General features: G+C 37.7%; 1 protein-coding gene across 8 annotated transcripts in view; it reads left to right on the top strand.

The window, feature by feature from the left end:
- Nucleotides 1-14,446, top strand: part of LOC105488361 (AGBL carboxypeptidase 1) — a 958,121-nt gene that overhangs the window by 501,693 nt on the left and 441,982 nt on the right. For all 8 annotated transcript variants that reach the window (XM_071100734.1, XM_071100736.1, XM_071100739.1 and 5 more), the window contains one exon: nucleotides 5,996-6,172. In XM_071100734.1, coding sequence (XP_070956835.1) covers nucleotides 5,996-6,172 — 177 coding nt within the window. The remainder of the gene's footprint in view (nucleotides 1-5,995; nucleotides 6,173-14,446) is intronic.

Raw genomic sequence — 14,446 nt, 5'->3', positions numbered from 1 at the left:
AAATATAAAACAGAAGAAAATTTTGAAAAGCAGCCCTTTTAAGACTCTGGAAATTGACCAAATACAGATGATAAATTGAGAAGCATTTATTCTTGAAAATTGCTGGAACTTCATGTAAGAACAGCAGGGGTCTGTAACCTTTTTGACTGGGGCTGCTCGTGACTCCACTCTATTTGGTCATCAAGCAATGCAGTTTTACCAACAAAAGGACAGCCACACACACACACACACACACACACACACACACACACAGAGCCAGAAATTTACAAGGGAGACCTTAGAAATGAGAGAGTCATAGAAAAGCTAAGATAAGCTCTCTGTAAATACATGGTGTATTAAGCCATTCTTGCATTGCTGAGGCTGGATAAATTATAAAGAAAAGAGGTTTAATTAGCTCATGTTCTTCAGGCTGTTCGGGAAGCATAATGCTGGTATCTGCTTCTGGGGAGGCTTCAGGAAGCTTCCAATCATGGTAGAAGGTGAAGGGGGAGCAGGCACTTCATATGGTGAAAACAGAGTCAGAAAAAGAGTCAGGGGGAGGTGCCACACACTTTTGAACTACTAGATCTCATGAGAATTCACTGATTATTGTGACAACAGCACCAAGAAGATGATGCAAAACCACTCATGGGAAATCCACTTCTGTAATCTAGTCACCTCCTACCAGGCCCCACCTCTGACACTAGGAGTTACATTTCAACATGAGATTTTGGTGGGGACAAATATCTAAACTGTATCACATGGATTATGGAAAAATATGTGTCTCTTTAGAGGAGACCCAAGAGAGCCCAGTGAGAAATGAAGCCCAAAGAGACTTAAGAACTGCCACAATTTTGAATGTCTTCCCAAATCACCTACAAATCAATCAAGAGAGAGTGGAAGTCTTATGCACTCAAGATATTTGAGTACTACATTTGCCCAAATTATTGTATAATCACTATGCTAAGCAGCCACAGATGTCAAGCTAAATAATTTAAATAAGAATGTAGAAACTGTATAGAGACATCAGTGGCACACATTGCAGAAGAAAAAAGAAATAAATATTCTGCAGATTAATCCAGGAAAGTAGTTAAAAATTAAAAAACATTTAAAAAATAGAATCCAGAGATGCTAAAAAAAAGGTATAATCTATGATGTCCAGTTTTCAAGCAAAAATTACAATTTTGTAAAGAATCAAGAACTTGAAATCCATCCTTAGGAAACAAAGCAGTCAGTAGAAACAGAGTGGGCCAACATGGTGGATTTATAATTATTTCCAAGCAACTGTTAAAATATGTTCAAATAAGTAAAGAAAATGACGTTCAAAAGTTAATGGCAAAATATGATGACCATTACTCAATATATAAGGAACTTTGATAGAGAATTAAAAACAGAAGGAAGGAGGGAAGGAAGGAAGGAAGGAAGGAAGGAAGGAAGGAAGGAAGGAAGGAAGGAAGGAAGGAAGGAAGGAAGGAAGGAGGGAGGGAGGGAGGGAGGGAGGGAGGGAAAGAGGGAGGGAGGGAAGGAAAGAAGGAAGGAAGGAGATAGTGTTGAAAAGTATCATAATCAACATAAAAAATTCACTAGATGGGATTGTCAGCAGATTTGAGATGGCAAGATAGTAAAGAATGAATCAGTAAATTTGATGATTAATCCCAAATTATTCAATTCAAAGAACAGACAAACAAAATTAAAGAAAAGTAAAGAGCTGTAGAGACCTATAGGATAGCATAAAGCATATCAACCAACATGTAATGGGAGGCCCAAAAGGAGGGGAAAATAAATGTGTAAAAAAAATCTTGAAGATATAATGAGAGGAGAAGATAGTATAGGAGGAACAAAACATATATGAGACATATAGAGACAAACAACAAAATGGCAAATGTAAATCCAAAAATATCAATGATGACATTAAATACGAATGAACAAACCCTTCATTCCAAAGGCAGAGGTTGTAAGACCAGATTTTAAAAATAGGATCAAGTATATATTGTGTATAAATGACATGCTTTTGATTCAATAATGCAAACAGGTTGAAAGTTAAAAGATGCAAAAAGATACACCATGCAAATGGTAACCATAATAAAGATGATTATATTGACATAAGACAAAATATACATTAAAAGAAGAAATATTACTAGGGCTAAGGGTGCAATTCATAATACTGAAAGAAATAGTTAATCAGCAAGGTATAACAATTATAAATGTATGTGAATATATATACTCTGAAATACAAGAAGAAAAAATTGAAAGAAGGCATTTAAAATTTAATAATAATAGTTGAATATTTTAGTAATCTTCTCTCAGTAAGTGATAGAATAATCAAACAGAAAATTAGTGTAGAGAATACCTGATCTAACTTACATATAACAGTTCTTTTCAAAACAAAAGAATATATATTCTTTTTGAGTGCCCATCAAAATTTCTCCAGCATAGACCCTATAATAGGCTATAAAATAAATCTCAATATATTTTAAGGGATGGAAAACATGCACAGAATATTCACCTAAACAACAGAATTAAATTATAAATTAACTTTCATAAGAAATCTGGGATATCTGTGAATATTTGGAAATTAAACAATGTGTATCAAATTAACTTATGGATTGAAGGGGAAATCCAATGGGTAATTAGAAAATATCTTTAAGTGAATAAAAATAAAAACTCAATATATCAAAATTTATAGTATGCAGCAAAAATAGTACATAGAGGGAACTTTGTAATTTAGAATATTTAGAAATGCAGAAAGATCTAAAATCAATAATCTAAGCATCCACATTCAGAAACAAGAAAAAGAAGTGCAAATAAATCCCTAAGTATAGGAAAGAACAAAATAAAAGCCAAAGTAAAATCAATGAAATAAAAATCATATGAACAATAAAGCATCCATAAATAACATGCTTTTTATTTAATAATTCATAGTTTGATTTCTTAAAATGATCAACAAAATGATCATCATTTAGCTAGACAGACAAAGAAAAGAAAGAAGATACAAGTTACCAAAATTGGGATTGAAGGAAGGGACATCACTACAAATCTTACAAAGTAAAAAAGAGTATCATTAACAACTAAATGCCAACAAGTGAATACATTCTCAGGAGAACACAGACTACAAAAACTGATTCAAGGAGACATGGACAATCTGATGAGGTTTATTTTAAGTGGAAAAAAGTAGAATTAGTAATGAAAACTCTTCCCACAAATGGAAGTTTGGGCCCAAATGGCTTTGTTGATACATTCTATCAACCTCTTAAGAACAAAATAGTGCTAATCATAAAAACATCCTTTCATAAAATAGAGGAGACACACTTGCCAACTCATTTGTGAGGCCTGTGTTACTCTGATACCAAAGCCAAAATGGGGACATCACAAGAAAAGACAGCTCCAGCCTAATACTTGTTATAAACAGACAATAAATTATTACTCAGTGCTGAAAAGGAATGAGCTATCAAGCCATGAAGAGACATGGAAAAACCTTAAATGGATATTACTAAGTTAAAGAAAACAACCTGAAAAGGCTACATACTGTATTTCCAGCTGTATGACATTCTGGAGAAAGCAAAACTATGGAGACTAAAAAGATCGGGGTTGCCAGGAATTTGGAAGGAAGGAGGGATAAATAGGTAGAGCAGAGGGGACTCTTAGGGCAGTAAAACTACTTTAGATAATACTGTACTATTGAGGACACATCATTATACATTTTTTCAAACCCGTAAGATGTACAGAACCAAAAGTGAAGAGAATCCTCATGTAAACTATAGACTTTGAGTGATGATGTTTCAATGTAGGTTCAGCAGTTACAATAAACCTACTACTCTGGTGAGGGATGTCAATGATTGGGAGTCCATGCATGGACAGGAGTCGGGGGCATATGGAAAATCTCTGCATCTTCCTTCCCAGTTTCGCTGTGGACCTAAAGCTGCTTTAAATAAAGCCTTTATAAAAGAAAGAGAGAGAGAGAGAGAGAGAAACACAACCTACGGAAGAAAAAAATAGTTTCACTTAAGTAAAAAAGGTGAAGTCACTTAATGTAAGAGTAAACTTTTGCAACATAGTACGCTAATGATAAATTAAAACTATTTGCAAGTATTATTGATCACTTTACTTGTAGGATATAGAAACAATATATTTACGTCTGGACTAGCAGATTCTATTTATTTTAGCAAATAATTATGTAGTACCCTCTATGAGCAACATACTGCTCGATGTGTAGGGATTTTCCTCTGAGTAAGACACAGACCTGCCCTCATGGAACTTCTAGGCTTCTGGGGAGATAGAAAATAAACAACTAATATATACACAATAATTCAGTTGTAATTGTAATGAGCATTTTGAAGGAACAAATAGATTGAGTGATTATAGGAAGGGAGGGACAATGGTAGATAGGATGAAATCAATTAGGAGACAATTGTAGACACTCAAGTGAAGACAACATTAGCATTCTATCTCCCTTTTTTTAGATGATCTGTAAGTCTGGAGGCTATGTAGGGATTTAGAGATCATAGTAAATTATATTAATAATTATGCTAATATATTTATATAACATAATTTATAAGATAATTAATAATTATAGTTAACAGTTACATTTAACATGAGGACAGTAAGTACCAGAGATAGTAAGAGATTTGCTCAATGTTCTAGAAATTAACAAAACTACATCTCTTTAAAAAGAATTCTTTCATTTATATTCTCATTAACTTGTTATGCTTCTCTACTTTCTCCCTGTAATTTGTCTAAAAGCCTAAGGTTTCACTATTGTTTAATGTATGTAATTTTTTATATTATGTGTTAGTTTATGCATATTCCGCCAACACTAAAATGAGAGAATCCTTCTTGTTAATGTCATAAAAGTTCTGGGACTAAGTGCAGTATTTCTGCTGACTCAGGACTGTGTATACTATCAACTCTGAGTCATTGTCCTCTGGGGAGGAGGTCCAGTGGCTGGAAGATCCCTTTCTGTCAATCGAGGTGTCAAGTGTCTAGAGATGCCTTCTAAATGGAGGTTAAGTAGTCATAAATAAAGTATTTTTACCCCAAGAAAAGGTGGAATATAGAACCCAGAGAGGATGGATTTTCAAGAGTTTTGTAATTGATCAAGCCTCAGATTTTTGGCTTAGAAGATGAGACGAAAAGTTCATTTTGGCAATTATACACTCTTAGGAAAGAAGTGAACTATGTGTGCTTCTTCTCTAGAATCATCACTGGCCCCTTTGGCCTTGTGAAATAAGTGAACAGTCCCAAGTATGACCCTGCTAAGTAACAGTGAGGCTGGATGTAGTCTGTAAATTTCAAGTCCCTGTGAAATCTGAGGCTTTCCATAGTCTCAACTCTTTCATGTATGAGGCCAAGTGTATGTGTGCAAGCCTTGGTCCATAGCAATGCAGAAAAGTGGAACTGAAAGATTATGGAGTTGGCCAGTTGGTATTTGGATTCCTTTCCAGCAACTTTATAGTTTTCTGGACTTCAGCTATTTATTTCTAACTTTTTTTTTTTTTTTTTTTTTTTTTTTTTTTTTTTTTTTTTTTTTTTTTTTTGTGATGCAGTCTCACTCTCTCTCCCAGGCTGGAGTGCAGTGGCACGATCTCGGCACACTGCAACCTCCGTCATCTGGGTTCAAGCGATTCTCCTACCTCAGCCTCCTGAGTTGCTGGGATTACAGGTGCCTGCCACCACACCCAGCTAATTTTTGTATTTTTAATAGAGACAGGGTTTCACCATGTTGGCCAGGTTGATTTTGAACTCCTGCCCTCAGGTGATCCACCTGCCTCAGCCTCCCAAAGTGCTGAGATTACAGGCATAAGTCACCGCTCCTGGCCTATTTCTAACTTTTCTTAGCCTGTTTCCTTATCTGCAAAATGATTTTTTAAAAGTGATAGTCATTTCTTAGGGTTAATAAATGATTTAAAGTAACAAGTGTTTTATAGATAGACGCTTAACAATGTTGAGAAGCTATTTTTATGATGACTATCCCTAGTCACCCACAACTAATCATAGTTTGATTTTTTTTAAATTGTAGACTCTTCCCAAAATCCTTGATAAACTAGCACCAGCATTCACAATGAGCAGCTGCAGCTTCCTTGTGGAGAAATCTCGAGCCTCCACGGCCCGGGTGGTGGTGTGGAGAGAGATGGGGGTGTCCAGAAGCTACACCATGGAAAGCAGCTACTGTGGTTGCAACCAGGGCCCCTATCAGGTATGTGAGACTGCAGGACACCCATGCTTTCTGTCCAGCAGCAATACATAGAAATTACAGACAGCTTGTTCCTGCTTTCTCGCCTAAAAGGGAGAGAAGGCTCCAAATAGAGTCTGGTCCTGCTCCCTTGCCTTGAAAAACTGGTTCAACAATTGCTTTCACCTGCAGGATCATCTATGTTGATCCTGGAAGCAATGAGTGCATGCTTTCCAATTTAGTTCTTCAATCAGCTGCCCTCACCAGAAAGCAGCAAGGAGCCTTTGACGTGCATCCCCAACTTTTACAGAACCTCTGCCTGCCTGACTCTGTTTTATGCACAAAATTCTTGCCTTCTGCAGCAAGTGGACTAGTTCTATATACATCATAAAGAGCATAGGTCAGTCTGTAGATATTGTTGGTACATATATCTATTGTGTTTCCATCTTCTGTGCTGATCTAAATCTGTAGCTCTCTTTGTTATCCTGCTGTCTCCAGAGCACACAAAAGTGTGTGCACGGCGTGGGTCTCCCAGAATGAGTGGGTTTCAGACTCATATGCTAGCGTTGAGAGAAAGTGCTCTTGTATAAATCACATTCTTTCTACAGCTATATTAACTGCATGAGCAGCTGGATAGCTGCTACAGCAGGCTGTTCTGGCTGCTTTTCCCACTCCCCCATAGAGAAGCATAAATAAAGGATATTTTGACAGTGCCAGGGTAATAGACTCTTGTAAATTTCTTAGGCAAGCTGACAGACTGCTCCTCAGTGACTTCCATTCAACCCCAAGAATACCTGGACCTCACCAGCATTGAGCTCATTGTGTTAGCTTTGATAGTCTCCTGGAACAGCTAGGAAGCACTTGGCACCTAGGCAATCCCGAGCTTGTAGAAATCTGTTAGTTACCGAGGAGAGTACAGGGTGTGACAGGCGATGCACATTATCTAACTTCTCACATGGTCGAAGATTTTTTTTAACTCAGGGCTATCAAACCACCCATGTTGACTATTAATTCTGTCAAATAGCCACTTAGTCTAAAGACTTGCTTCAAATAATTGTTTTGTTACTGAATTAATAAATTCTTAGACTGAATTAATCCTATTCACCCACATTAATGTAAATGAAGAATAAGAAGAGCTGAAATCATTGGATGAGCATGAGATTGGTCATCAAGAGATCTCACTCTTTCACTTACCAGCAGTGTTGAAAGCTACTTACTTCTAGGAACCTATTTTTTTTTTCATATATCAAATGCAGATTTTAATAAGGACTCCTTTTATCCTACCATACAAGATTTTGTAAGGACTAAAAGAAAACATATATGTGAATGTACTTGGAGGTTATATAATCAGGAATCTGTTCACTCCCTTGTTCTTCAAAGCATATAAGATTGGAAAAAAAGAAAACTTGAAATATTGTGACTTTCAGGCCTTATGGACATAGGTTTTGTCTCTCTCTCTGTATGTGTCTTGATGGGAAGGGGCCTGTCATTTGTTTTAAGGACAACTCCATGTAACTCTTCGGAGATTTATTGGCTTCGTGACTTTCATTGAGTTTGTTTCTCCAAGCACCAGTTCAAACTAACAGCTTCTAGTCACATAAGTATCAATGATGGCATTGGAAACTCAGAGCTGGAAACTCAGAGTCCTCTGGAGCTATTTGAAAACTAAATGACTCATCGGTCCAGGCCGTCACCAACTCTCTACCATGCAGTGTACATAGAGGCTGTTGGAGAGGACAAAGAATGTAAGGGCTCGCCCAATGGATGGCCTTCAGGTATTGGCACAGCATTTATCCAGTGAAATTTTCCAAATGGCTTTTGCATGGAAGGAAGAATGGAGGGAGAACTGGCTAGAGAAAGCCCTAATAGTGCCAGACCTGGTTTTGGTTTAACAATCCCATTCTCTATATGAAACACCTCTCCGAATGTATTAGTTTTCTCCTTCTCTTTGTTTTCCTGTCCTTACAAACATTGTTGAGTAACTGAGCAGAATCACAGGCAGTGAGCAAGGGCATGGTGAGTAATGTTACATATGGGAGGGCCCACCCCATGGGAAGGAAGCCAGTCCGGAGTTGGGTGTTTTGGTGATTTTTGCGTGAGGTACACAGTGCAGTCTATGAGCTATAAAGCAGCATAGAAATTTCCATCCTGAACATATTGCAAATGCTTTTTGTACATTGGGAAGCTGAGTCCCAGTTAAGTCTTGAGGTTATTATTCTAAGGTCATCTTTCCATTTTTTGTTTAGTGTTACCATTTATCCAAAAGATGGAGGATACTTAAATACACCCGTGAGGGGCATTCTTTCCTTCCTTCATACGAATATAAATATTTTTGCAGTTTCTCTGGTTAATGCAGCTTTAAAGTAGCTCCAATCATTTCTCCCCCAGCACACTAAGTACCTGATTTGTTAGTATTGAGATGAAATATAATTTCTTACAGTGACATTTATATTGGAACTACGTTAAAGAACATAAGCTATTACCTTAAAATAATGATTATTAATATGATATTTTCTCTTCTATTTTCCAGTCTATAGTTGGCTAATTAGAAAAAAAATTATCCTGCTTTTGTTTCTTTGGGATACAGTCTCTGTTGCTAAGTCATACACTTAGATCTATAACTTGTATTTAATGTGGAAATCCCACCCACTGAGAGATTTACTTTACCTATTAGGGACGGGCCCAAAGCTATTGAGGCTGTTGAAGAAAAAGCCAAAATGGAATGATGCATCCTTTGGGAGTTCGTTTTTTTTAGAGGCATCCAGTCTATGTGGACAGCTGTGGGCTTTACACTGAGTGTTTGTGACCTGAGGTCACCTATGTGGTGTGTTTGCATACACAAAGGCATGTGGCTGGGCCCCAGGGGTTGCTGGTAGCTTAGGAGGAGGATGTGAGTCCCTCTACCCAAGCAGGCTGTCGACTTACTCCTTGCAACATTGCTAACTTGGACAGCAAAGTGGATCTTAGAGAAGAACAGAAGATGGTAACTCAGCTGAGGTTTGAAGAGTGACTCAACCTGTGTTTAAATTCTCTACCTGCAAGTTACATCCTTGTATTGTGGGACCTTCCTGCAGTGCATCCACTCTACCACCCACAAGGGCTCCTTTAATAACACAAATCTATTCAAGTCACAGTAATGCCCATAATCCTTCTAAGTATCTTTGTGTCTCGATAAAATTCAACTCCTCATCGTCATGAGTAAGGCCTTTTACAATCTCTTCTTTCATTTTTTTATACTCAATGCTTAGTATAGTATAAAGTAGGTATTAAAAATGATGGCTGACAAGTGAGTAAATAAGTGAACAAGTAAATGAATGGCAATTTCCAAGCCCTTAAATGATTATCCTCACTGTCCTTGGGTAAGTAGAAAAAGAGACAAAATTATTGTTGTCCACATGTGATCAGATGCCATTCTAAAATGGAGATTTTAAGAGACGTTGCAATGGGCAGAGATGGAAAATGTGTGGGTGAAAGAAGGAAAGACACAAGAATGCAGGGTTGAGACCTCTCAGACCTGCCACTAGATATGATTTGAGAGCACCCAATGGATTATATCCCAGAGTAAGGCAATTCTAGTTCAGGTGTGGAATCTCTTATGGCCACATTCTAATAACAGATGATAATTAGGCAGAAAGAATTCCATCCATACACATAGTAGATGCTGTGGTCCACCCTTGAGATCCCTCCTTAGGACCCAGGCACTCATTTCCCCTGGTTGTTCACAGCTGTGTCTATAACCAGGAATTGCTTGTAACTAAAGGACCTCATCTTGCCCAAAAGGTATGGCTCCTCCCTACCTGCAGCCTACATCCAATAGCTGATCTGTGGGGATACAAAAACCTTATCTCTTTGCCTCAGTTGGGGTGACTCCAAAGGGCCATTCCAGCTCTAGATCTCCCTATAGGATTAGCTGGCACCTCTGTTGCAATTCCCTTGTAGTTCAACCTCCCCTTCTGCCCAACCTTGTTTCCCTAGTAACTCACAGGTATTGTTACAGTAAGCACTCCCCAAAAGTCCTTCTATATGCAAATCTCAGCATCTCCGAGGCTGTTTCCTGCTGTAAACAACTTAAAACAGTATTTCAAAAAGGCTTAGATTAGAAAACACGCATGCTGGAAATAGGCACTTAAATTATTGGAGATGGTTTAGTGCGGATTAATTTCATATAGGAAATTCAATCATTGGAACTCCATGTTCAAGGCTCCTAGTGGCCCTTCATTCACTCCACTTGCCTTAGCTGTTTAGGGAACAAAGCGCTCTACTACAGAACTAGAGATTGCAGATCAGAGCAGGGTTTCTTGCAGTAGCCCAGACTGTAGGCTGGATATATTTATTTTCTGTAGCTGCCATAACAGATTACCACAACCTGGATGGCTTAAAACAACATAAATCTGTTTGCTCACAGATCTGGAAGATAAAAGCCTGAAATCAAGGTGTTGACAGTGCTATGTTCTCTGTAAAGGCAACTGTTTCATTCATTTCTTTGAGTTTCTTGTATTGCCAGAAATCCTTGGTGTTTTTTGGTTTGTCCATACATCACTACAATTTCTTCCTTTATCATCACATGGCCTTCTCTACTTGTGAGCCTCTATCTCTGTGTCTCCCCTCTTCTTCTTATAAGGACACCAGACATATTGGAATAAGAGCCCACCTTACTCCAGGATGACCTCATCTTAACTTAGTTAATTATATTTGTAGTGACCCTATTTCCAAATAAGCTCATATTCTGACATTCTGATAAGGAGATAAATTTGGGCGTTGGGCAAGATACCATTCAACCTAATAAACTGGGTCACACAAGAAAATATAAAATTCTTTCCAAGAATTAGGGGAGGTTTTTATTTCTGTCTCCATATTGCCATGCGGTGAAGCCCTAAATGTGTTATAACAGTTCTCATATTCTCTCTACCTCATGTTGAGGAAAATGAAAAGTTTCAGACTTTCTTGGAACATCTTAGAAGATAAATTTGAGACTCATGGCATGTATGAGTGCTGATTAAGGCTGCTCCAGTGTTATAATACACAATGTGAAGGTAGCAATAATGATAACAAACACATCTATCATACTTATTGTGTGCTAAGCCCTTTACATCTCTTAAATTACTTCATGTCTGCTATTGTACAACAAAGCACTACAAAATCAGTTTTATTATTATTCTCATTATTACTATTTTACAAATGAGGCCACTGAGACAGAGAGGTTAAGTAACTTGCTCAAGGTCCCACAACTAGAAGTTTTCGAGCCAGAATTTGAAGCCAGACAGATAAGTTGCTGGGATCTTTGCTTTTACCTCATGCTTTCTGCCTAGTAGAATGTGGTTGGTAAAAGGGGCAGAAGACCCACCTTCCGCACTTGGCTGTCATTAAGCAGCTCTGCAGCAGCAGGTGAGCCACTTAACCTCTCTGGGTCACAGTTTTCTTATTTATAATACGAAGACAGAATTGGAACTAAAAGATAGGTATGGTTTCTGCTACATTATGTTGACCAAGTCTAACTTTGCTGGGTATCCAAGGGACTTATGGATCACCCAGACCAGGGTGACCCAGTGTTATGTTGAAGCCCTTAAAAATCTTCTGCAATTTTTCTTGAGTATGCATGTTTTTCTAGGAAGAAAGCGCTCTGCTTTTAGCACGAATTAGCTAGTTGTCAAGTGACTTTGGCTGTTCTATCCACTATTTCCCTTCTCCTTTTCATTTTATCCTGGCTGGTCTTTATTTCACCTTTCCAGAGTATCCAAAGAGGGCTGAGAAGAATGTAACACACGAAGTGGCAGATTTCCATCAGCAGGGGGAATAAGGAGCAGAGTAGACCTTCAGTGAAACAGCCAATTTGTTTATATCAGGGAACCTCCTAGGTTGCTTCTTTTTCTCATTTCACTTCCTCTTGACTTCTCTCCTTGTCTCATCAGACAACCATTGCTCTCACACAGTTCTTTGGACTTGCACAGCCCAGATGGGACACTTCTCCTCCATAAGAGTGTCCTGAGCTGCAGAATTGCCTCTGTATCAGGATACACACACACACACACACACACACACACACACAGATTCTTTCTTTCCAACACACAGCTATATGTATATATCATACATATATACACAAACATGCATCCATATCAATGGTTTTTAATCATAGATATATACAAGAAAGCAGAGTTTTTTGTTTAGTACGGGCTCCTGCATCAGATGTAGAGTTCCAGGGAGAGCTCTACATTTCACAGTTGTGACCTTGAGACAGTTCCTGACTTTTATGAGCTTTAGTGGTAAACATGGTATTCCTCATAGTTCCTACTTCATGGAGATGCTGTAAAGACTGAACGAGCTACTGCCTATAAGACGTTTATCACCATTTTCATAGTAAAAACTCAATACATGTTTACTGTTTGTATTTTTATTGATTATTAGGATCATTAATGGTGGTTTTCTTTTTCTATTTTAGATAAAGACACTTAGGCTCCAACTCTTAACCATAATCATCTTATTCCAACCTTCCTAATTAGAAACTTTGGGGTCTGAGATTAAGACTCTGAGATTTTATGAAGTGTAATATGCAGCCAGGGTTGAGAACCACAGATTTTGGCTTTCATAGACACTAATATCCATATACCTATATTTATAGGCTTAGCTACATCCAAGTAATGTCTGTATGTATCATTTAGACATTTCCTTTATTATCCACTTTTATTCTATCTATCAAAGTTCCTGTGCTACATAATCTATATTATAGTTAATTTGTATGTGAAGTCCCAGAAAAGGGAAAGGGAAGAGGACAATTAGTGAGCCTTCTTCTAGGAGAAGAGAAAGAAAGGCATGAGGAGTTGAGGCAGGGCAGGAAACAGATTTAAATTTCCCCAAGATTGCTGAATTTAAAAGTCTATTCTAATTATGAGCACAATGCAAAAATATTTTAGATCACTATTCTCAGAATCATTTTTACAGGTAACCTATAAAGGAATATAATTTTGATCTTTGAATTGGGGAGGAGGTGTCTTACTTTCATTAATGTAATCTGAGGAGAGTTTGAGGACCACCTCAAACTTAATGTGCATGAGAATCACTTGGGGAATTTATAAATTGCAAATGTTTAAATTGCAAGAATGTCTGAACTCTGTGTCCCGAGATTTCTTGATCTGGGGCATGGTCCAGGAATCTACATTTTTGCAAGTGTCCCTGGACATTCAGAGCCTAGCTCCCAGAAACCAGTTACTGAGAGACTGAGGCAGGATAGTCAGACCAGATGTAAACGGTAAGATGTTTTGAGACAAGTTTTTGTTTTTCTTCTCTTGCTTCTGATCTTCTTTGGGATAGAAAATTTCCAATGGCTTTTGTCACGAAGTCTCAAAGTCTATTCCTGCTCCCACTTTTACTTTTTTTTTTCTTCATCCATGCTTTTAGGTAATTAGCTTAATTCTACTACAAGAAACTGTCTAATATCCCATTGAGAGTTTAAAGATGTCTTTGTTTCTTTGTTTTCTCTAGCTCCTGGGACACTCCCAGGTCAGGGTATTTTAAATCGGTATCTTTGAACAATCTTCTTATGTGGACTTTCAAGAGTTTAAGAACAGATACATACAACATTATTTGTTTGCTATGTATAAGTTTTCTGGGGAGAATACCTGTATTTCTAAAGTTATTCTTAAAAGGGTGAGCAACGCCTCCAAAAAGATGAAGAGATCATGCCCTAACTTACTGATTCCAGGATCTCTAGAGGGTCCTTTACAGTCTCCTAGTTTTTGCTCTTAAATCAGCTCCAGAAGTGCTTGGCTTGACTTTGTGAAAATCAAATGGAGGCTTTAAATCCCTGACTGTTTCTGCCTACTTATCAATTAGCACAAGAACAATGAAGCATCTCATTAAATGTGTATTGGATTAAGCAGTCTAAATCTTCTGTGACTGCATGGGATGCTAATCTTCTTAGGATGCTCTGTCTCACAAGTGGTGGTATAGGCCCTGGAGCAGAGCATCAGCAGCACTTGGGATTTGTTAGAAATGCAGACTCCCAGGCCGCTACTGAATCTGCATTTTAACCAGATCTCCAGGTGATCCATGTTTCCCATAAATTTGAGAAACATGGATTTTGAACACCCTTGGTCAAAGAGGTGAGATAGATTGGAAAGAGTGAAGGGTCAAGCATAAGAAGTTGGGGAACTCCAACTTTTCTGTTAAGGCAAGGATATTGTTCCCAGAAATATTTTTAACAACAATGAGATGCTGTATATATCATAAATATGATTTAAAAGTTGAAAATAAGTAATTCCTAGTATGAGATACTTTGTTGATCTATGCCAACATTTTAATGCT

Source organism: Macaca nemestrina, chromosome 7, assembly GCF_043159975.1.
Source record: "Macaca nemestrina isolate mMacNem1 chromosome 7, mMacNem.hap1, whole genome shotgun sequence".
Classification (NCBI taxonomy): Eukaryota; Metazoa; Chordata; class Mammalia; order Primates; family Cercopithecidae; genus Macaca; species Macaca nemestrina.
This window is presented reverse-complemented; position numbering and strand designations above follow the sequence as displayed.